At 41.2% G+C, this 23,526-nt stretch overlaps 1 protein-coding gene across 1 annotated transcript; it reads left to right on the top strand.

Annotated features, from left to right (window-relative positions):
- The first annotated feature begins 2,425 nt into the window (after nucleotides 1–2,425).
- mamdc4 (MAM domain containing 4) lies at nucleotides 2,426–22,655 on the top strand. Its single transcript, XM_085793915.1, has 29 exons — nucleotides 2,426–2,520; nucleotides 4,804–4,887; nucleotides 5,126–5,281; nucleotides 7,989–8,114; nucleotides 8,339–8,572; nucleotides 8,740–8,862; nucleotides 9,598–9,753; nucleotides 9,885–9,988; nucleotides 10,163–10,318; nucleotides 11,225–11,315; nucleotides 11,418–11,531; nucleotides 12,967–13,056; nucleotides 13,167–13,304; nucleotides 13,420–13,559; nucleotides 13,811–13,919; nucleotides 14,019–14,123; nucleotides 15,193–15,327; nucleotides 15,494–15,621; nucleotides 16,682–16,898; nucleotides 16,986–17,123; nucleotides 17,204–17,331; nucleotides 17,524–17,614; nucleotides 18,707–18,856; nucleotides 19,026–19,151; nucleotides 19,308–19,432; nucleotides 19,587–19,689; nucleotides 19,847–20,040; nucleotides 21,242–21,304; nucleotides 21,808–22,655. Exons 1-29 carry the CDS (start codon nucleotides 2,457–2,459, stop codon nucleotides 21,844–21,846), a joined length of 3,627 nt encoding a protein of 1,208 aa, XP_085650041.1. The 5' UTR covers nucleotides 2,426–2,456; the 3' UTR covers nucleotides 21,847–22,655.
- The last annotated feature ends 871 nt before the right edge of the window (nucleotides 22,656–23,526 follow it).

Raw genomic sequence — 23,526 nt, 5'->3', positions numbered from 1 at the left:
CTTGTTTTAGAGTCGCACATCTCAGAGTTGAACTAATCACCACAACATATTGAAAGTGAACCTTTGTTGCTTTGTGTGATATAAATATTTCCTAAGATCTGCCTATAAGTTATGTGTACACTGTGTTCTTTCTGTTGCATAGCAGCAAAATGAAAACACGCCCACTGTTTATTATTGTACCTGTGGCCAACGGCCGACCATAGGTGAGATAAGGTAAGCAGCTATTGAGCTGTAAAATGTTGATTTATATTGTGGCCTGAAATTTAATGATTAAAGCAAATGAACTGGATGATCCTACTGGTAAGTTGTGTACTTAAGTACTTTGAAATTACACAGTGCAGACGTACACAAAACAATTACTGGCATCTAGATATGCTGCATATCTCAATAATGTTTCTGAACACTTGGGGGCGACATAACAATTTGTAAAAACAAGAGTGACATTGGTTCCACCTTTTATATACAGTCCATGTTTTCACCTTACAAAGTTGATGTAGAGCTGTCAGCAAACCACTGCCACCAGCACGTACAAAGTAGCATTAGCGTTCATTTTAATTTAATTTAATTTATTGGTTGGTTTATTTGACAGGGACAGTGCAACACTGATCAACAGAATTTAAAAGAAACTGCAAGTGAGCCAGAGTTAGCCAGTAAGGCTAATTTTCATCCGTTACAGGCAACTTAAGAACCAAAAAAGGGAAACAATTACGCAATGCATTAAAATACAACTGAACTTACATATCAATTTGCCTAATAAAATGTCATAATAACAAATAAGACATCTCATAAAAAGTTCATGCTACACTGATATTCTATCATGAAAGCAATGGTAATTTCTTTATTTCAAACAAAAGCTAACAACAGTGGTGGCTATAGCACAACAAAAATCTCAATGTCTCAATAACGTGATAAATTTGATCAAAGTGTTGTCTTGGTCTCATGATGTCAACATTTGAACATGGAGAGGAGAGGGAGAGAGAAGAGGGTATACAAATTGTCAATGACATTTAGTGTTTCATGACAATTGAACCACTAAATCAGACGGTGCTTGTGATTTTGTGGTTAATCACCTTGTTAGAGAACAGCATGTTATTCAGTAAGTACTGAAACATTGAACAATTGGACATGTGCATTCAAAAGTTTAGAGAAGGTAAATTGAGTTCACCTGTGAAGGTTATAGTGCATTTTAGATGCATTATGAAATTGAATCCAAAAGCCAAATATCCCTAACTTTTTGTGAGTAGTGTATATTAATTGACATAAAGCATAACAACAGCTCATGATCACAGGTGACACATAGCAACACTGGCATACAGACACAATATGCAGACAAGGGAAAAAAAAAGGTACAGCTAAAAACACATGTAGATAGCACATAGAGCTATGACATTAGCACAAACAGTAACAGACATTAAAAAGCAGGACATGCAATGGCAAACATTGGGAAACAGCACGAACAATAACAAGCATTGGAAAACAGGACATGGACATGTACTTAAGACAGTAACATTTGGAGTCACATCTCTGGCATCTTGATAAATGAAGGGGCCAATAATAATTTCTTGTAGGTTCTTAAGCTTCTCTCTGCTCACCACTTCCTCTCTTCCTGTTGTCTGCCTGTACCAGGCAGGTGATGACACTGCTATAAAGAGATATCAAGCTTTATGAAAGCAGCTAAATGTTCAGGGATAAACTGCCTTGGTCCATCAAAAGTGAAAAATGTCTTGAGAAAAGAATCACCCAAATATCAGCTGCAATGTGAATTTACAGAGCTGAAGTCTTCATCCCCAGTATGTCCCAGAACGGTTGAGATCCTCTGCACTGTCAGGTTTATGTCGAGATCTTTCCATGATAGATACAGAAGATAAGACAGCTAGGATCTCTGAACTTTAGAGCTAGGCTACCAGTTTCTCCCTGGATCCAGTTTTGATGCTAAACTAGGTTAAACATATTACCTCTTGACTGATCCTACAGATTATTTTGATCACACTGAGCTTGTCCCCTCAATGAGACTTTAAATGTAGCTGTTCTGCGTATAGCAACAGGTGTGATAGGTGAAAAATGTCCTAACCAAAATAACAATTTCCCATTGAATGCAGCATGAGCCATCTAAAACACACACCTGCCACTGCTCCTGTGAAGCTACCAGTGTGTGATGCCACTGAACGAGAATGGAACCAGTGTGATTTTTGTGAAGAGACGCCACATTTCACACCCGAATTGTTTCAGCGCGGCCGTCGCCAACTGTGTCCACTTCAGGCGTTGTGCAATCTACGGGATGTGAACTCATGGAGAGGAAATAGTTTTATGGTGGTTTTGTTGCAGTTGCACACGGAGTGAATTTAAAGTTCAGCTGTTATCTCTCGCTGAGGGAGAGGAGGTCAGAGTCGACCAGTAAAGAATCCAGGCTGCGCTGAGCTCCTTCAGACTGAGCTGGTGGAAGAGGAGGAATAAAGATGTTCCACTGGAGGAGCTCAGGCCTCCTGCTGCTGCTGCTGCTGCTGCTGAGTCTGCACTGGGGTAAGAGCACATTCACTCCAGCCTCCATCTCTCTGTGGGTACTAAAGAAAACCTTCATGTGGAAATACTCTAACTGCTGGCAGGGCTACCGGTAACTTTGAAAAATGAACTTACACAACTGCTTGAAAAGATATGCCAGGCTTCAGATTTGCGTTCCCAAAACTGAGACAAAAAAAAAATTCTAATGTCCTGTAAGTTTTACAGTTATTTTTCCTATTCGAGACCATAGTTCTTCTTTTGACACATAATAATCTACTTTAACATTCAAGAGAGAGAATATTTTCACTGTTGCTTGTTGGGCTAATCACTGTCACCCACTGTATCTGAGATCACTGAGGTCACATCTCTCTACCCGCCACGTATCATGAGCTGATGTAATATATGTGATGTTAGTTTATATGGTCTGAATATATATGTAAATTTAACTGCAAGTCAATCAATGGTAGATTTCTATATGAACAAGTGTTTCATTCTACTTTTATAAATTTACGCAAAACTGGGACACCAAAAAAACCCAAATATTTGTAAATGCAAGAAAATAATTTGTTGAAAGAGTACACAAAATGATATATTGCTTACATTACAGTGGTTTTTAAAAGCTCATGCAGTTGCTACATGTGTAAAAAGATGCAAAACTCTGATTATATACTCATTGGCCATGAGACTGGATTTATTTCTGTGGCTGATTAGTTTGATTTCACCTGTCTAAATCTGATGGAGGAACAGTTTAAATTCCCATAACAAATTAGTGTTTGTCTTGTTTGGCTCCTCCCTAAAATCACTGTCACAACAAATTAAGTTTTGCAAAGTTTTCTAAGTTATTTCACTCATAAATAAATGATGCCTAAATTGTCAGGGATGTTATTCCATGGCATGCTGTGATATACTCACATTCTTGTAAAATAAATGCTCCAAAAAATAAAAATAGCACTACTGTACATGCACAGCACAAAAAACAATGTCAGACATATGTTGTTTGTACTGTGCATGTAGGCTACAGTAGTGCTATTTTTATTATATATAATATATTTATGGTTCCTTGACAATGATGAGTTTTTTTTTACAGCACACTGTATCTGGCAAAGACTGAATATTTTCCAGTGTGAATTAGTGTCAGGTCAGGAATGTTAATCAGAGACCTTTGGATGGAAAAAGATACTGCTGGCATTACCCGATCCCTTCCCTCTGGCCTTTGAGCCTGTTGGCATTAGTCGGCCTTGTAAATCCTTGCCGGTAATGAGTCCTGATAAGAGAGTTTGGGGCGAGTCATCTAAGATTTAACACAGCTTCAAACAGAAGCAGGTGGGAAACACTGACGGGAGTTCACTCTCACTGTTCTGATAGACCTACTCAAGGGTTTTCTGTTTTGGTTGACTGTACTCGATGCTTTACCTCCACTTTTTTATTTACAGCGATCTGATTGCTGAAGTTACTTATTACTTTTAACAAGTCTGACACCAAAGAGTCAACTTACTTGCTGTTTCTGGAGCTTTTGACAGTATCACAGGGTCTTCCTCAGGTAGAGTAGAGTGTTCACTGATCATGGTGAAGATGTTCAGACCTTTTACAACAACTCCCTCATGTTGGCTTTAACTTACAGTTTGATGGTTCATTTGTAAAACAGCTGTTATCATAGAAATCTCTATTCAAGGCCTCCTCCTCAATTATTCAGGTTTTGATTGGTTAATTTTTTTTGTGTGTGTTTTTGATATGTGTCATTCAGTAACTCTGAAAAGTGATCCCAATAAAAGAAAAACATGGATGAAAGTGTCCATTTCCATAAGCAAATGTTGAGAAAGACTGTGCGTTACCTTCAGAAAGTGTTAGATAGGTGACCTTAAGTAAAGATTAATTAGCAAACTGTAATAATTTTCACTTTTATTAAACAAAAAGCAAACAAAATACAGAAAGACTTAATTAAAGGACAAGGAAAGTTAAGCCTTGTGGTTTATTGGAAGCTGACAGTCTAGCTTTGCACAAGTGTAGGCACTGCGAGGGCAGTACAGTGTCTATCCAAAAGGTTTCTTTGATTTTATTTTTCAGGCTTATTCTATAAATATACATTTATTGAAATACTCACTTACTTTATTCTAGCTCTTTCTTAACTAAAGGCTTTGGATTATTAACTAAAGGACTTTATATTGTAGCCAGAAAACTGCCAGTAACTGACATTAACTTTAGAAATCATGAATGAGAGTTGGAGGTGTCAGTAATATTCTGCATTTAATTTGAATGAACCTGAAGTGGCAACACTTCCTCTGATGTTTGGTCTCCCCTCCACAGCTGCTCAGTGTCAAGCTCACACATGTGAGGCTCCTGACAAGAAGTGTGACTTTGTGTGTGACTGCAGCGATGAGGAAAACTGCGGTAAGTTAAAAGATTTTTTCTTTTCCTCCAAACTGAATCCTTATTTACATGATTTACATCTGATTATTTACATCTATAAAAAATTGGGCTCTCATGCGTCATGTGAATGTATTGCGAAAAATAGTTTTGTTTGTATTATTAACAGAAAACGTGGAAGTTCACAAAATATTGTTGGTTATTGGCTTGTGTAAATCTCAGATTTGCAGCCGTTGACTGTTTTCTCATCTGGCCTCTCAAGGCTACAGGGGAAAAGGCTTTGAGTGTGACTTTGAGGATGGAGGACTGTGTGGATGGACGGACCAGTCCTTCAGCCCAGGCTACAGATGGGAGAGACAGCAGGGAGGAGAGTCCAACAGTGGGCCGTCCTCTGACTACACCACCGGCACAGCTACAGGTATACAGAGTTTAACACTTACACTGTAGGCCTAAGCCATTTTCTGTTAACCCTTTGTGCTCATATAAAAGTATGGAGAACTTTTGTTCCATGTTACATGTTGTAGGCTACAGTTTCCTCTTTTCTTCTACCAGTAGAGTGCAGTAGCATAAGGTCTCAGCAGTGAGTAGCAAATAGGACGACTGCAGCTGAGAGCCCCTGTCATTGTGATTGATGTGTTTTAATGTTCTCTATTGATGTAAACAGAAGACATGGACATTTTTTAAGTCAAGATTATTTCACTCTATTATTATCTTATATAATGGTCATCAACCTCGGGGGTAATAAAAGTCACAGAATGGGATTAATGCATGTAATAACATTGAATTATAAGTCAAAGCAAACATGCAAACAATATTTGCAGTTACATTTTTCCATTAGGTGTTTTTTTTTATTCTGATAGTATATGCAGCAGCGTGCTTTTGAAGGGGCTCCTTATGAAATCACCATGTAAACATGAATTGCACTGACGAAGTGTGTAATTAACACGTCTCGGGCTGATTTTCACAGCCAGCCTTAACAGCCACTTATTTCTCTGCAGCTGTGAGTTCAGCTGAAACCACAGCGATCTCTCCCCAGCAGTTACACTCACAGCAGAGAAATCATTTAACAGGAGAAAGAGTGTTGAACACAGTGTCAGCTCTTCCTCCCATGGTGTTGGATTATAGTAGCAACATGTAGGTATTAATAAATGTAGCTACCATTAGAAAAACATCTGCTCTCTCTTGATTTCTTTGAATCCAATGATGGATTATGTTACATCTCCCTCTCTAGTTTTGAACATATAGTACTTAGATATTGTAAATAGAATAGTTATAATAGAATTATGTTGTATCTGGGCTTTGTTTTCTTTGGAAATGGAGTATTATATTATACTATATTTGGAGTATTAATTTTGTTTTATGTGCATCTTCTCAATATGCCTAATTTTTTATAGGCAAGGCAATTTTATTTGTATAGCCTGTTTTTACAAACAGTTTGTCTCAAAGGGCTTTACATGGCATCGTAACAACATCCTCTGTCCTTAGACCCTCACATCGACTGAGGAAAAACTCCATGGAAACCCTTTTAACAGGGAAAAATCAGAGAAAGCTCAGGGTGAGCAACAGAGGAGGGATCCCTCACCCAGGACGGACAGACGTGCAATAGATGTTGTTACAGACAAGAAAACAGTTTACAGTTTGTCACAGAATGTGCGAAATATGGAAATGTTAGCAGGAGTTGATGAAGGCAGTCTCTGCTGAGGGGGGGGGGGGCAGGGAGAGCTGGTCAGCTCGATGGGAGGACTGGGTGGCAGACTGGTCCATGGGAAGGAAGGGGAGGCCGGTCTAACAGCAGGGGAAGGGGTGGGAGGGGGCGATGCAGGCGGCGGCTGGTGCAGAGAGATGGAGCTCCGGTGGATCTGTGGAAACACAGAGAGAGTGCGAGACACCAAGGCCAAACTATAATCCTCTGATTGGTGCTTTTATGTTAGCAGTCGATCAATTGTCAACATGTAGGCTAGTGTTTGTGAAAGGGGTTGCCATAGTGACAAGCCCTCGTATCAGCCGACCCTGCAGTTCCCCACATCTCTATGTAGCTTTATGTTTTATTTTAACTCAGATTCAGATTCAGTCCAGCAGCAGTTGGCTGTTTGTTTTTTTATTAAAATCCCACTGCACACTACACCCCCCACAGACACAGTCAGAGAGCAGCAGTGAACATAGTGGACATAGTGGAGCATTCAGCAGCTGAATGGTCACATAGCTCCCTCAGGAGTTGAGCTAAAACAGAGCGAACACTGGACTTTCTGTCCAACAGGTGAGTGTCAGTGTGTTGCTCCATGTGTGCAGACTGTGCAAATAAGCAATTGCTTTAATTTGGCTGTATCAACAACTCAGTGCTGAGTTTAAATGTTGTTTAAGCTCAACACATTTGACCCAGCGCAGCGAGGCAGTGGAGGTGGTGATAGATGACAACAACCTCTGCTGCAGCCCCGTTCACACTGGAGCAGGTGGTTTGATCTTTTGTTAAAGGTAGAGTCTGGAGTTTTGCTCGTTGCAGTTTGTAAACAAAACATTGAAACTGGGCCCCTCCTCCTCTCAGGCCCGTGTAGCCTCCTGCCCCAGACAGCAACATGTCAGGACCACAAAGGAAAGGAAATCCAGTCCAAGTGAAGCGCTAGAGCCGTGGGCCGAAACCCGGCCGTCACCAACAACGGGAGCCTCCAGTGTTACCGCTAGCCGAAGTTAGCATCGAGCTAGCTCACCACAACGGCCCTCGGTCACGCGAGGCTTTAGTTGTCGGTGACGTCCGGGTATCTGCCCGCGGCTCCAGCACTTCACTCAGACTGTTTATTTATTCCTTTGTGGTCCTGACTGCGGCTGAGAGAGAGAGACATGCTAGCACTCGCTAACATCTGGGACAGCTAGTGCAGCTAGCAGCCCTGAGCCCTGAGCCCTGAGCTACTACTCTGCTACGTAGCTTCACCTGAGCTCTGTCATTGGCTGGAGAGAAAACACAGACTCTCTCTCCATTCATTAGAACAGGTTTAAAGTGTCAATACCAGGAGACCTGCAAATGACCAGGTTCAGTGTTTGAATTTAGATTGAATCAAACATGACTGTGCACTCAACTGTGATGTGAATAATAACACAATATATCACAATGAATGTTTCCTATCACACAGGTTGGTTTATGGGAGTGACTGCAGCGAAGTCAGAGTATGTGAGCACTGCAGTTTTAATCTCTCCAGAGATGAGACAGTCCTCACCAACCTGTCGTCTGCGTCTCAGATACTTCCTGTGGGACTCAGGTAACAACAAATGAATGACAGGTCCTTTAAATTACTTTCAAATGACTTTAATGGGAGTATTTTCATGTATTTTATTTTTATTCAATTCAGTTTTCGTTTACTTACATTATTTAAGGCACTTTTCTTTGCTGTAATTGTTTCTCATAGCTGATTATTGCTTCACTGTAACTTCTAACCTTCTAACCTTTTGTTTTGTGTGTGTTTGTTGTGGTTATTGCCTGTAGGTCACACCGGTCTGGACAACCCCCCCCTGTGGGCGTCTGTCCTACACAAGGATTCTCAAGAGGCCATAGTGTGGCGTCCTGAAGCCACCAATGTGCGGGGCTGGAGGGAGGCCACCATCTTTCTGGGCCGTATTGCCACAGGCTTCCAAATCCGTCTCCACTCGCAGCGCATGACTGGGCAAAAAGGAGATATGGCCGTAGACCAGCTGGAGTTTTTAAACTGTGCCCTCCCTCGTGAGTCCCCACAGTATTCAAAATATCTCTTCCACGTGCCGTCCCTGAGTCCTGAGAGTCCTATTAACAATTAACATGTGATATTTACAGAAATTTCAAAGTTACGTCCAGTATAATCATAATGATTATTTTTGATTTTGTTGTGTTTGACCTCTTTTTGTCATCAGAGCCACCCCCTGGTGAGTGCCCAGTAGGGTGGCTGGAGTGTAACAATGAGGCCTGTGTCGAGCAGCGGCAGGTCTGTGACGGCACCGACGACTGTGGTGACGGGACAGACGAGGAGGACTGTGGTGAGGACATTTTCTGGCAAAAGTTTCTGACAGTACAGAAAAATAGGTTCAACCAAATCAGAGTGTTGGGCACTCTGTGGAAGGCCGGGCTCTGTGGAAGGCCGGGCTCTGTGGAAGGCCGGGCTCTGTGGAAGGCCGGGCTCTGTGGAAGAAGACCTGCTCCCTATGTCAATATGAGAGGAGCATTCTAGGCTAATTCAAACACATTATATCGCTACACACTAATGAAAACATCTTTATCTGGTGGGGACAATTCCAAAAATCCACCTCTGTTCCCACAACAATGAATCCTGGTGTTTAAAGGGATAGTGCAACATTTGGCAAATTCACCATTGCCATAATCATTACCTTTAATTATCAGTGCATGTTGTTTTGAGATCGATGTCACGAAACCACAGGAGGATTTTGGAGGTGTCGGATTGTGTATTTGATGAGTTTGATGAGGGACGGGAAACCAGTACCATTCACCTCCACTGTGTTCACTGAGCAGCTCGCGTCTCTGCCCCGCCAATCTCAAAACAACATGCACCGATAATTAAAGGTAATGAACCTACTTCTATGACTATAGGGATTATGGCAGAAGGCGAATTTGCCAAAATGTTAAACTATCCCTTTAATATAAATTCTTTTAGATTTAGAGTGATTTTTATTCTTATAAAAATATCCCTGAAATGTTTGTTTGTAAAATTCGATTTCCAGCAATCACTAGTGTGTGTGTGACTGTTTTGTCTCCAGGCGAGTATAGACTCTGTGACTTTGAGAGTGACGTGTGTGACTGGGACCTGAGGTCACTCTCCCCACTGAAGTGGGTGAGGACATATCAGTGGAATATCTCCAAGTCAGATCATCTGAAAGGACCAGGCAGGGATCACTCCAACAACACTGTATCAGGTATTAATATGTAATATATCATCAGTACGTTTCGTCAGTGTCGAAACTGAGCTGTTGTTGTTTCAGTCTCAGTGTCGTCAGCTTTACAGTAAAATATCTTCACTATTTCTGTATCGTTATTATTAATGCAGGTGGTTTCCTGTATGTGACTGCTCCTGATAGTGGACTCAAAGCAGACTGGGCCGCTTTCCAAAGTCCTCTGCTTGAACCCACCAATAGTTCACATCCTTGCAAGGTGAGGCCAAAGCTGAATCTTCCTCCAGTCACAGAGTTTCACAGTCATTTATTTACAGTCTGACAACGAATTCGATAAAAGTACAAAAACATCTTCTATACAGAGGAGAAAAGTGACTGAGCAAGGTTTACAATGAATGTTGTTTGACTCATTAGTGTTTTGTCTGGTCTGTAGATGGTGATGTACACTCACCAGTTTGGGCCCAGGTCCGGTGGTCTGACGGTGCTGGTTGCTGATCGTAACATCTACCCAGTGTGGGAGAGGGGCGGTGCCCTGGGTGATGTTTGGGTGAAGGCTGAGGTGGAGATTGTCACTGAGCACCCGTTCCAGGTGAGCACTTCTTATGCTGCAGTGATGATAAAGATTCTGATTCAACCCAACAGTAAAATATCTTTAATACAAAGAGACTCATGTTAAAATTCATAAACTAATGAGGAAAATGATTAGACATGGTCACAAGTGGTAGCCTATTTTATTTAGGATTTATGCCATAAATAAAAATGTGAGTAGATGTAAACAGACCACAGATGTAAATTCTAACCAGTCTCATTAGTAATACAGAACCCATACAATATAAGATACATATACATGCATATACACACATATCCCTACATACACATCAATATTGCCATGTATGTTAATTTTAAAGGGAAATATTAGACACAGAATAACATATATACATATATATAGCTTGCATAAATTAGATACATATCTGTCAATATATAATATATATTGACAGATATGTATCTAATTTATATATGCAAGCTTATGTCTCATTAATTTCTTATTTCTTTTAAACATGTCTATCTTCATGCTCTGTGAAAATGGTGTGGATGTCTATATAATGTCTACACTGTGAGCATATACACATAAACATAACTATTTGTACACTTATATGTAGACAAATGACACAGTAGATATTGATATAAGCTAAATGAACACACTGTCATCACTTGTACATAGTGAATTGACTGCATGGCCACATCTGACACATTTGAGCTTTAATTAAGACAGATCAATTAAATAAGCAAAATATCAAAATTAGTGGGCGATGCCAATAAAGATTAAGAAGAACACAAGAGAGTCAACAATTCTAATGTGGTTTGTGAAGTGATGTACAGCACTTTGGAAATGAATGATTCTCTTTTGTGTTCAAATGAAATTGTAAACACTTTATATATTCAACTCTTTGTCATTCATCTAATTTTTCATCTGAATTTCTTTATGTCTTTATAGATTTTAATGATGGCAGCAATCAGAGACTTTTCATATGGAGGCATCGCGATCGACAGCATCATGTTATCTCCTGAGTGCCGCCTATCAACTGGTAAACGCTTTAACTATCTTAACTTAACTTAGAAATAAGGTTATTCCATGTCTGCAAAGAAATAATCTTAAATCTGTTGTCTCACACTGTCTACTTGAACAGCAAATGTATCCATGGCAAATTTCCCTAAACCTCCTAAACACCCGTGCACCGAGCCGGACAAGTTGTGCAACTTCCACCCCGACTGTCCGGGAGCAGAGGACGAAGACAAATGTGGTGAGTTCATTTAGCTCTGTTTGACTTTGTTTTTGTTTCAACTGCTCTGTTCAAAGGTTGAGTATTTAAAGTATTTAGGACTTCATCAGGCACGCCTGAAGATCAGGTCATCAGCCTAAGGCCTCAGCTGCCACCAGTGACCCAAAAAAACAGTTTTCAGATGAAAGCTACATATTTTAAACAGTATTTGAGACCTAAGAAAAGCTGACTGACTTGTTTTAGAAGGATGACAGGAAGAAAAACAGACAGGCAGGCAGCAAAAACTGTTGTTTAAAAATGAATGTCCCCTGCAGAAATAAACAGTGGTGGCTTGGTGAATCTAAAACTGACTGATATTTTTCTTAACTGCATCTTGACTGTTGTTCCGTCACGTCTTTTTTGATTATAAAGCAGGTCTAGAGTCTATATTAGTTTATCAAGTATTAAAGGGATAGTTCAACATTTTGGCAAACTGGCCCATTGCGATAATCCCTAGAGTTTTAGGAGTAGGTTGTCGGTGCAAGCTACTTTTAGAACGGCGGAGCAGAGCCGTGAGTTGCTCAGAGCTACGCTACGGAGGCTAATGGGATTTCTTGGTTTCCCTCATCAAATATACAATCCAACAACTCCAAAACACTCTTGTGAACAAGTTGTGACCTGCACATTCACCACGTTATGAGACAGAGTTGTTTTCGATGTAAATTCATGCAAAACTGCTGATGCGCGTTCCCGTCGAGTGCAGTTTTTTGGTAAACAGTCTCTGCATTTGCCTCGAAAACAACTCCATCGTAACGCTCCATTATTTTCTCACAGCGTGGTGAATATGCAGGTCACAACTTGACCACCAGAGTGTTGTGGAGTTGTCGGATTGTGTATTTGATGAGTTTGATGAGGGAAACCAAAAAATCCCATGAGCCTCCGTAGCGTAGCTCTGAGCAACTCACGGCTCTGCTCCGCCGTTCTAAAAACAGCTTGCACCGACAATTAAAGGTAAGGAACTGAGTCCTAAGACTATAGGGATTATGGCAATGGGCCATTTGCCAAAATGTTGAACTATCCCTTTAAAGCTTCAGTCCACAAAGAAACACACGCAGCTTGTATTCAGTCCTTAAATGAGTAATCAGGACTTCTGTAACTTTGTCATGTCAGAAGAGGGACTGAGCCTCTCGTCCTATTGGCTGTTTTCACGTTCAGTTTTCACAACTGATCGCCCTGTTGTTACTAGAGATCCAGAGAGAGGCCTGAGAAAGGAAATGTAACTCCACTTAGATGGCCTGTGGTACTTTAACCCATGTATGTTCTTAAACATTAACGCCAGAGATAACAATAATATAACTGTCATATTTTAGTTTTCTTAGGATCCAAAGTATGCTCATCCTGTGTCCCTTCTTGGTTTTCTGGTTTGTGAGGGATTTCTTTTTTTTTTTTTTGAGCTCTCTCTGACTTCCATCTGCAGGGGATTTCTCCTACCCAGAGGGCAGCAGAGGATGGACTGATACCAGCATTGGAAATCAAGCCTGGACGTCCGTAAATCTCACATCCAAAGGTACAGCTACTTTATCACCACATCACTCTCCTTGATTACTCATTTGCCGGTATTTATTAATTTAAGAAACAACAAAATATTTTGATACGTGTTCCCTTCACATTTCTTAGATGGATACCTGGTCGTGGCCAAGGCTCCGGGCCAACAGCTGACTGAAGCCCAGACACGGACCCCCCTCCTGGGCCCCTCTGGCCCCGCCTGCACCGTCAGCTTTGATTTTGCACTCAATGGGAAACCAGTTCACATTGGTATCACTATTATCTTTATCCTATCTAGTTTATCTTGCCCTCTCGTTACATCTTACATTTCTCCCTTTATGCAAAACTGGGGTCTGTTGATGATGGAAGTGTTTCTCTGCTGCAGGTGAGCTGTCCGTCAGAGTGATTGACGGCTTGCTGGGCGCGCAGCCTAAACTGTGGGAGTTCAGTGGGAAGACGGGAACAAATGAGACGGAGTGGAGAAGTGCCAAAGTAACTATTGGAGCCAGGAAACATCGTTTCCAGGTCAGTTGTTTGTCAGGGCGTTACTGACGTTTATAAATCAACTTTTCTACACCTAACATATTTGGTAATATAAAAATTCAGTCATAATGAAAATGGGAAATGAGAGGTTTAACCTATTTAGTGCAGGACAGCAGCTACAGAAGAAGCAAAGGTCATTGTCTTTTAGCTTTTGCCAAAACAAAACTGTTGCATCTTGTGTAAATATCTAAATCTTGTCACTCATTATATCTCTTCTGTCTTATCTGGTCCAGCTGGTGTTTGAGGCTCGTGCTGCCAGACTTTGTCCATGTGCCAAGATTAAAGTGAAAAACGTTCGCTTTCACAGCTGCTACCGTGATTATTTCCCAGCCTCTCCAACAGGTAATACTAATGACTCACACAGTCCATACATTTATGGTTTTCCCATAGATATGTCAGTGTATTTATTGTAAAAAAAAAAAAAATGTTTTTCTTGTCCAGGTCTGTCATGTAACTTTGAAAATGACATGTGTGGATGGTATCAGGACAACAGTGACAACTATGACTGGACGATGCGCAGCGGGATGGATCACACCATCGGCTTTGGTGAGCTGAATTAAACAAAAAGAAACAAAAGGGAGTGTAATATATGTAAAAGTGCATGGTTGTATTTCTCATAATAGTAGAAAACCATTTCAATTTATTGAGCACTGGTGAAAGGAGCGAGGCCACACAGATTTAACTAAATTGACACAATAAGTTTGGATCCCATTGGATTTTGTCAGGTCAAAGATTCTGAGTCAGTGTGTGGGTGATTTCTTCTCATGGGTCTGACATTTGGGATGTTATTCTCGTCCCAACAAGCCTCAGGCCTGTGAGTTATTATTATACTCAGAAAGCATTAGTGAAGATGGAATGGAAACACAGTGACAGACAGTGCTGCATTAATGAAACCCCCTTTTTATTTTCTATGTATAAATAATTTGAAGATTTAGTCTTATTATTATTCTGACTTACTTCTGGTAGGAGTTGAGCTGTTAAAATGTGTGAAGGGTGTGAAGAGGTTTTGTGAGCAAAATCTACTAAAAGTGAAGGAAGGAGGGTGTTGTTAGTGTAATAGTTCCCAGTTAAAGGTTCTGTGGGTCATAAGATGATTTATGGAGGCCTCAAACAGTAGTTTAAATTGACCCAGGCCATTCATGAAATTCATAGTAAAATTCTTCACCTGGTGGTAGGCCTACTGCTGATGGTGTGAAACAAGGAGCCCTGAACAATCTCTGCTGTTTTGTAAAGAATCATAAGCCATAAAGACCTGGAACCACTGGTTAAATCTTTAACAGTGTATTGTTTTTTCTAGATATTTTTATGTAGAGCTTTAATTTTAATAGGATTTGGGCCATATACTAGTAATTATAGCTCTCAAATAAATGCAGTGAGGTGGAAAACACAATGTAGTCAGGTAAAGTGTGGTACCTTTAAAGCACAGATTGGGTTATTTTTGACAAAATGTTAAACTTTTCACGCAGATCATAAATTCACTAGAAATCATTACTTTCACTGACTTTACAAAAGAGAAGTCAGATTTTATAGTACTGTACACAAAGAGTCAGTTCTGTTCTTGTGATGCATTAGAAACCAACTAAACCTCAACTCCTTTCTCTCTGTTGCTGTCCAGGTAAAAGCCTGGTCGTGGACATGTGGAGTCCTTCCCTGCGCGGTTTGTTCGGACGCTTAGTTTCATTCCCACAGTTACCAACTGCTGCAGATCACTGCCTGTCCTTCTTCTACAAACTCTACGGGCCGAACACAGGTGAGGATGTGACTGAACAGACCTGTGAATGTGTTAATGACTGAATACAACACACAGTGGCAGATTCTGTATGTTAGCTGAGGTCAATTATCATCTGGTTATTTTGATTAAAAATGTCATTTATAAACATAGTGTATACCTGCATCCTGTCCCACTCACTGTCCAGGTTCCCTCAACGTAAAGCTGTCAGATAAAAATGGTTACGAGACCCTCCTCTGGACCCGCGGTGGAGCTCATGGAAACCTGTGGCATGAAGCCCACTGTCCAGTCCCACAGCAGCTCACAGGCTTCTGGGTACGAATGGGATCAGTCAGTCTGGAGTTATCTGTGTCTCAAAATTCACCTCACGTCAACAGATCTCACAGTTTGTACTGTTTGTAACATCAGTGAGAAGGTGGGCGGGTGAAAGAATCAGGAGGTCTGGGGTGAACAGTGTTGAGCACATTACTTTTAATTGGTTATAATTTAGTTACAAGTTATATTTACAGTAAGTATTTATTATGTATATGTTATAAGTTATTGTTATAGCTATAATTATGAGTAATTAGTTATAGTTACAAGTTACTTTCCCCAAACAGTAACTGAGTTAGTAACTGAATTACTACATTACGAAAGTAACTAATTACCAGGAAAACTAACTATTACGTTACTTTTTTATAAAATGCTCAAACATAACCTCTACTGAGTGAGTTGGTTAGTTCCAGATAAGCAGCTTTCAGTTGATGGATTGAAAAAAAAGTGTATATAACATACTCTTTAAATGGATAGTTCAATATTTTGGCAAATTGGCCCATTGCCATAATCCCTATAGTTTTAGGAGTAGGTCTGTTACCTTTAATTGTCAGTGCAAGCTATTTTTAGAACGGCGGAGCAGAGCCGTGAGCTGCTCAGAGCTACGCTACGGAGGCTAATGGGATTTCTTGGTTTCCCTCATCAAACTCATCAAATACACAATCCAACAACTCCAAAACGCTCTCGCGGACCTACTCCGCCATTCTAAAAAAAGCTTGCAGCGACAATTAAAGGTAATGAACCTACTGCTATGATGGGATTATGGCAATGGGCCAATTTGCCAAAATGTTGAACTATCCCTTTAACAGATGTATTACGTATTTTGTGAAGGGACCTCTTGAGTCAAGTAACGGCAAGTAACAGCACATATTATTGTCAGTAACGGGAACGGCGTCATAACGGGACAACAGTAACTTTTTGTGATTACACGTTAGTGAAAAAAGTATCAGTGTCATTAGTAACACCATTGTTCCCCCTGGGTGTGAACTCCCTCGTATAAACGTATAGATACTGTTTTGCATGTTCCTTGCTCATCTGTCTACAACCTCTCATTTACCAACAGCTCATGTTCGAAGCGGTCCGTTCCGGTTTTGACGGACAGGTGGCCATCGATGACGTGACCTTTGTGGAGCGCCCGTGCACCGTGCCGAGGGCGTGTTCCTTCGAAGGCCAGCGGTGTGGGTACAGCAGCTCCGGTCAGGTTCACTGGCTCCACCGCAACGGACACGGCACCACCATAACCGGACCGAAGACCGACCACACTCTGGAGACACAACTCGGTGAGTTTGGTTAGATGTTTCAACGTGTCAGCAGAAGTCTGAGCGACGGTGAGTTGTTGACCGTCGCTGTGCCCGGTTGGTGCTCAGGTTTCTACATGATGGTCAACACCGGGGCCGGCATCCTTCCATCTGGCGGCACCGCAGTCCTCTCCTCCCCTGTCCGCCAAGGAACCGCCAAGACTGAGTGTGTGCATTTCTGGTATCACATGGGAGGAGTGAAGCCTGGTGAGACACGATCACACACACACACACACACAAAACATCTTCACACAAAAAAACACATTTTAACTGTGTGTACCCTGCAGGTTCTCTCACAGTGTACATGAAGCCAGTGAAGGGAGAGAGGGTGAAGATCTTCTCTGACAGTCTGAATCAAAGAGATGTCTGGCGCCATGGCAACGGCAACATCTCGAGTGCCCTTGTAGACTGGCAGGTACGGTGTGGAGGCAGGAGGGGGCTGTTGGAATAATCGTAGTCCTCTCAAGTGGTCCGTAATGATGTGATTAATTATTTTATACAATCAAAGTTAATAAACTATAACCAACAAAGTCTCACAGTGAATTCGCCCTCTGTACAATGTACATTAGAATCAGCATCTGGTAACTGTGTTGATGTTGTCCTGCAGTTGGAGTTTGAGGTGGTTGGAGATGGAGGCAAGGACAGTCACATCGCCGTTGACGACATCTTTGTTTCAGCTCATCCGTGTCAAAATCAAGGTTTGTTTCAATCTGCCTCATCAGAGCTAAGGAGGAACCAAACAGTAATAAAGATTTCTATTGTGCACTAACCATGCTGGTTCGACCAGACAATGTGGTGCAATTAGCTTTTATTAATTTTTGGCAACACATGTTAAGGTTTGGTTGTTCCTGATGCCTCTGCACTTCGCAGCTCTTTAAACTGAACCAGTTATTCACATTACTTGGAAAGCCTGTTAGTCTGTGCTGTGTTTCATCAAGGATTTCTCAGTTTGGGTGTGGAAACCACAAAATTGGACAGAAAGCCTGTGGTGTAAACCAGACAGTGTCTAATCAAAGGCTTTCACAAGCTGCACTATGGGTTATGTATTATAATATATGCCCAAATGGTTTTTTATCTTTACTTTAAAGAAATAACAACATATTTCTCGTACAATAGCTCTTACACGTCCAGTTGATGTATTACCTATTTAATTATAGCCAATACATTTAATCATTCTTAATATAATTGTGATATGATAGTCTGCACAATCAAATATTGTACTTATTAATATAATAATGTATATAGTTACAAAGTCACAAAGCGAGGTGTGGAACATTCAGTTCAGTTCAGTTCAGTTCAGAAAACTTTATTATCCCCCGAGGGGGCAATTTGTTGTGCGACAGGCAGAGCAACACCAAAACACAAACAAGTCAAATACAAAACAAAACAAGTGCATTTCAATCACAAACATTAAGACTCCGGGCACCAGTGCCTCGGGGGGGAAGGGGGGCAGGCTCACAGTGGCTGATTTATAAAACCAATAGTAATTGGCACAAAAGTATTCCTAAATCTGTTTGTTCTTAGCCTGGGTACCATGTACCGGCGGCCAGACGGCAGGAGCCTATAATGGGAGGCCAGCGGGTGAACAGGGTCGGACAGGATCATCTTAGCCTTCCTAGTCGCCCTGGCTCTGTACAAAACAGAGAGCTCCTCCAAGCTTGTCCCTGCAATCCTGCCATTAGATACAAAAGCTGATACAATTGGGAGTAGTAAAGCTTTTAATCTATAGAACAGCAGACATTTGTATCTTTTTTTGACACTGTCCATTTGTGTTGTGTGAAATATCTCAGGTTCTAAGTGTAACCTGGAGACAGGGATGTGCAGCTGGAGCAACACTCAGAACATTAAAGTGGACAAACTGGACTGGGAGCTGACGAGCCAGGAGGCAGAGAAGCACTACCCCACCCCACCTGCAGACCACACTCTGGGCACAGAGCGAGGTAAGCCAGAGAGACAACACAGTGCTTGTGTACTGTGGCATTGTGCTACAAAAAGTAGACAGTGACACCTCATGTGCACTTTCCTGTGTTGGTTCATCCACAACATGTAGCAAAAATGTAATGAAGTGTAAAATAAACTATGGTCCTTTTTACATCTTCTTTCTGCCAGGTCACTTCCTGTTCTTTCCAAGCAGTAACCGGACAGCGGCCAATCAAAACGCTCACCTGCTAAGTCCTCACCTGCCACCGACAGAGGGCACCTGCCTGAGGTTCTGGGCCAATAAACCCTCCTCATGTAAGGATCAATGCTCTACATCAACTCTTGTTCCTGGCTCATCTCTGATTGGACAAGTTATCAGTTAAACCTTTTAGTCGTTGTCTGGACGTGTGTGTTGCATTTCCAAATTCTTGTTTTTTCCACCATCCATGTCAACTGACTGTTCTTGTGTAGCCGACAGCCGGCTGCTGGTGTGGAGGCTGTCTGCCGGTCTTCACCATGAGCTGCTTGAGGTGAAAGAAGTGGGTGGACCGTGGAGACGCTTCGACATTAACATCAAGTCTACTGAGGAATACCAGGTCAGACTCTCACCTGGATAAAACTCTGTCTGCTCTGTACTAATATGAATCCAGTGTACTCTGCTTGTCCAATACTCAGGAAATGGTTCATTCAGGTTTCTTTAACAAGGCCGCTGTCTCTGCTGCAGTCATCATGTCTCTTTGTCCTTAACAGATTGTGTTTGAAGGGATCAAAGGTGTATCAGGTTTTGTAGCTCTGGACGACATCGAGTACACCGTTGGGATCGACTGCACAAACCAAGTCACGGATAAAACAAGTAAGTAACGTGACAAGTAATGCAGGAATGAGCATGTGTGGTATGCTTTGAAGGAAGTCGATCAGGGAAGTTTGAATATGCAAAACCAGCATTCCAGCCCATTGACTAAATTTATAGCACTCCTTCTCATTGATCTGTTTCACTTCCTCCTCCGTAGCTGAACCACAACATGACGACAAAGGAGGGCTGGCAGCGTCCATCATTGTTGTCCTGCTGCTGATCGGCACTTTGACCGCCCTGTTGTATTACTACCTGCGAAAGCGCACACCATCCTCGTCACCACCACCATCATCATCATCATCTGCCCGAGCTCCTGGTTTCATTAATGAATCATATGACCCAGAGCTCACTGTGAGTCTATACAACAGTGATCCATATTAAACCAGAATTCTGGTTTATTACTTTACATTATTTAACTGGTCTTTGTGGTGGCAGTGTTGTCACCTTCTTAGACCTTTGCAACTGTTTCGGTGTTTTACTTTATATAACCAGTAAGGTTTTTTTTGTTTTTTGTTTTTTTTTACATCTGGCCAGGGACAGCTCTTGTATATTAGCCTTATTGGCTAACTCACTTAAATTTTGTTTTTCTATACTGTTGATTAGTGTTGCATTGACCTTGTTGAATAAATCAACCATCCAACCAGTAAATAAATAAATCATTTTAGTGGCCAAAGTCACAAATTAGGCATTTTCCCAGAAGAGAATCTGTGCATCATCAGATCACAGACAGTCTCTATTAGGGACTAGTAAGCCTATGCTAGGTAAGGTTAGTAACAAGCACGGTTCCCTCTAAGTCTAAGGTGTTGTACTGTGCAATTGCACACTGCTCCACCTCTTTGCCCAGAAGACAAAAAAAGTTGCACACTCAAATATCCCCGACTAGTTCACTGTTTATTTCTCCCTAATGTGGCTTCGAATTGTGAAATGTCTGACCTTAACCGTGGTCTGTAGTGCAACTACTATACGATTTAAGTTTTTGCTTGAGAATTATTGTTACTGTTCATATCAAGATGCTTCTGTGCCAAGAGTTGATGACACCAACTTGATGTTAGTTATTTTTTTCATATTGTTCATATGGCAATAAATGCAAAATCTATTTTGCCAAAACAATATTGTATTTTGTTATCATTAACTGTAACTGGAGCAGCCTAGGTAATGTTGTCAAAATAATCTGTTATTAATCATAATAGTAATAGCCAATAGTATTGATATTTGGAGTTGGAGAGGTGAGGCCAGAGCACCAGCATGTGGACGTACTGTGTACGCTTGAGCTTTCACTCACAGTCGCTCAAGCAGCTCATCAGGAGAGTTGAATTTCTGCTCAGGAGTTTTGAAAATTAGAGGGAACATTGGTAACAAGGATTGTCAAAAAGTGTTCCCGACATGTAAGGTAGCAAATGTAGCATCAGTCAGTCAAAGAACAGAGAAGGAATAACACAGTGAATAAGAAAGTAAATCTATATGATACTGATAGTAAATGTAGCTTTTATGTAACCGGCAACACTTTTGTCTTTATTGTGTCTGATTATGTGATAATGTCTGTTCATTTTAGCGAGACCATGTGGCTGTTCCACCGGCACAAAACCATCCAATGGCAGCTGGCTTCAATGTCCCTGTGAGTCAACTAGCTATTCATGAGTAACTTTTTCTTTCATTTGGTTGGGAGACAGTGACAGTGAACTCATCTTTGTTCATGTGCTCTCAAGTGTGATTCATCTGTAAACACAGCTGAACAGATAATCACAGAGGCTGTACAATATATCTTTGACCAGGGAGGAAAGAATAGCCTCTAAAATGCACAATATTGCCTTAATATCAAAGATGAATCACAGTGGTGTCCACTGATCCTTCTGTCTCCACTTGTTGAATGTAAATGATTACTAATAACTATACTTGACCATGAGCTAAAACCCACTGGAGCTTCAGTGTGTTGATTCTCAGTGGGATCAGCGTTTGACTTAGAGAGGGGATTAGTTTTCCAAAAGGTTTTAGGTTTTATAGATCAATTCAGGTTGTGTATTATCTGTTTTAATCCATCCTATAATAATTTATGGCTATATTAATGTTGTGCTCACAGACTGATGGACTCTTCCTCTTGTGTTTCTCCAATGTCTGCAGGTCTATGAAGATGTCAAGAAGGAGAGGGAGGAGGCGTAGAGCAGGGGGAGCGGTGGTCCTGCCACCTAAAGGTGGCTTTGTGAAACTAAGGTGATATCACAGCAGGAGAACTGCTTGTGTCACCCTTACATGACACACACACACACACACACACACACACACACACATTCGCAGACACACACACAAGCACAGCCCTCATAATCAGTGCTGCTGCCTGCCTGAGATCTGGAGCCCTGGAGGATCACAGCTCTTCTCTTGTGGACGGAGCGATGGAAGTCAGACAGAGCGTCAAGGAAGTCATGGGTGGAACTATGTTTCAACTTTGCTAAAAAATGGAGTGCAACCTGACTGCAACCCATGAATGTTTGCATGTAAATTTAGGATCCGTTTTAGATGTGTAAGGGTGTTCCAGCAGTATAAGACCGAGTGCAACACGACAGAATCACATTTGTCTGTTTTAAGAGGAACCCAGCTTTGGGCTACTGTTGGTCACTAATTATACAGGAAGTCACCACCCATGTATTCTAGCTTTACAGCAGGAAGCATGAACTGGAGACATGGAGGTTGAAACATGTGTACGTCTACCAGGCAAGGAGAATATGAGTAGGATCATGGGAGTAGAGGATGTCCTTCAACTTCATAGAAGTGCAAAACTCAGTCTCTGGCTGTGTCAGTCATGGTTAAACCTCATGGAAAGTATGAGAAAGATTAAAGAGGAAGGTGACAACATGTAATGCTGCTGTTTGGACAAAGACTGTAGGACAGCTGTATTCTTATGCATGTGTCATTGAATGTGTTAGAGAGTTAAATGAGTGCTAATGATAAAGGAATTAAAGTTGAGCACTGAAACACTGGTGTCAGTATGGTTTCTGGTTTACTAGTGGAATGAAATAATGCATCGTGAAAAAAAGGGAACCATAAAAGATAATCTTTTAGGAAAAAAAAGCTATTAAAGTCACAATGTAAAAAAATGACAGTGTGTCACTTGAGTGATTTTTCTAATGTTCTCAAATTAAGAGTAGAAATTAGACTCCTCTCTTCACTGCAAGATGGAGAGATAGAGAAGATCCTTCATACCTACTAACAGGCATCAGGCTTTTTAATTCTACAAATGGTAGATGAGCTGACAGGCAAATGAATTTCCCTTAGGGAAAAGTCATTAGGGCCACGGGCCATCGCACTGGGCACTGGTCCCAACAGCTATGAAAAAGCTGCAGGGACCAGTGCCCGGGCACATTGTTCTTCTGTTCGGCCATTTTCTTCCGCCTTTTTACGGTCTTTTTCTAGTCCTTCATGCTTTGTGCTATTTCAACAATTCATATATCAAAACGTGCAGCTTTTTCTGGACTTTATCGTATGTAATCAAATTTTTCATACTTTTTATACTTTTTCAAATATTTAACTTTTTCTGATTTTTTTTCCCCCCATAGAGAATGCATTGGAACAGTCTTCAAACTCTTCAAATCTTCTTACTTCTTTCAGCCACTAAAGCTTCACCATACTTTCTGCTAGAGACTTCATTCAAATTCTAAGCTGTAGACAAACTTTTTAAGTGTTCCTCTATGACTCAGCTTATTGATATCTTCAACAGTTTCTGATATTTGGCAGTTTTAAAATCATTAAGTTTTTTGACAAAATCCAGCTTTATAATGGGTGTGTGTTGCGTCTAACGAGCAGAGCTAGAGTGGTGACATTGTCAGCCAGAGTGGAGAGAGGCAA

Source organism: Trachurus japonicus, chromosome 12, assembly GCF_045865225.1.
Source record: "Trachurus japonicus isolate A0001 chromosome 12, Traja_1.0".
Taxonomy (NCBI): domain Eukaryota; kingdom Metazoa; phylum Chordata; class Actinopteri; order Carangiformes; family Carangidae; genus Trachurus; species Trachurus japonicus.
This window is presented reverse-complemented; position numbering and strand designations above follow the sequence as displayed.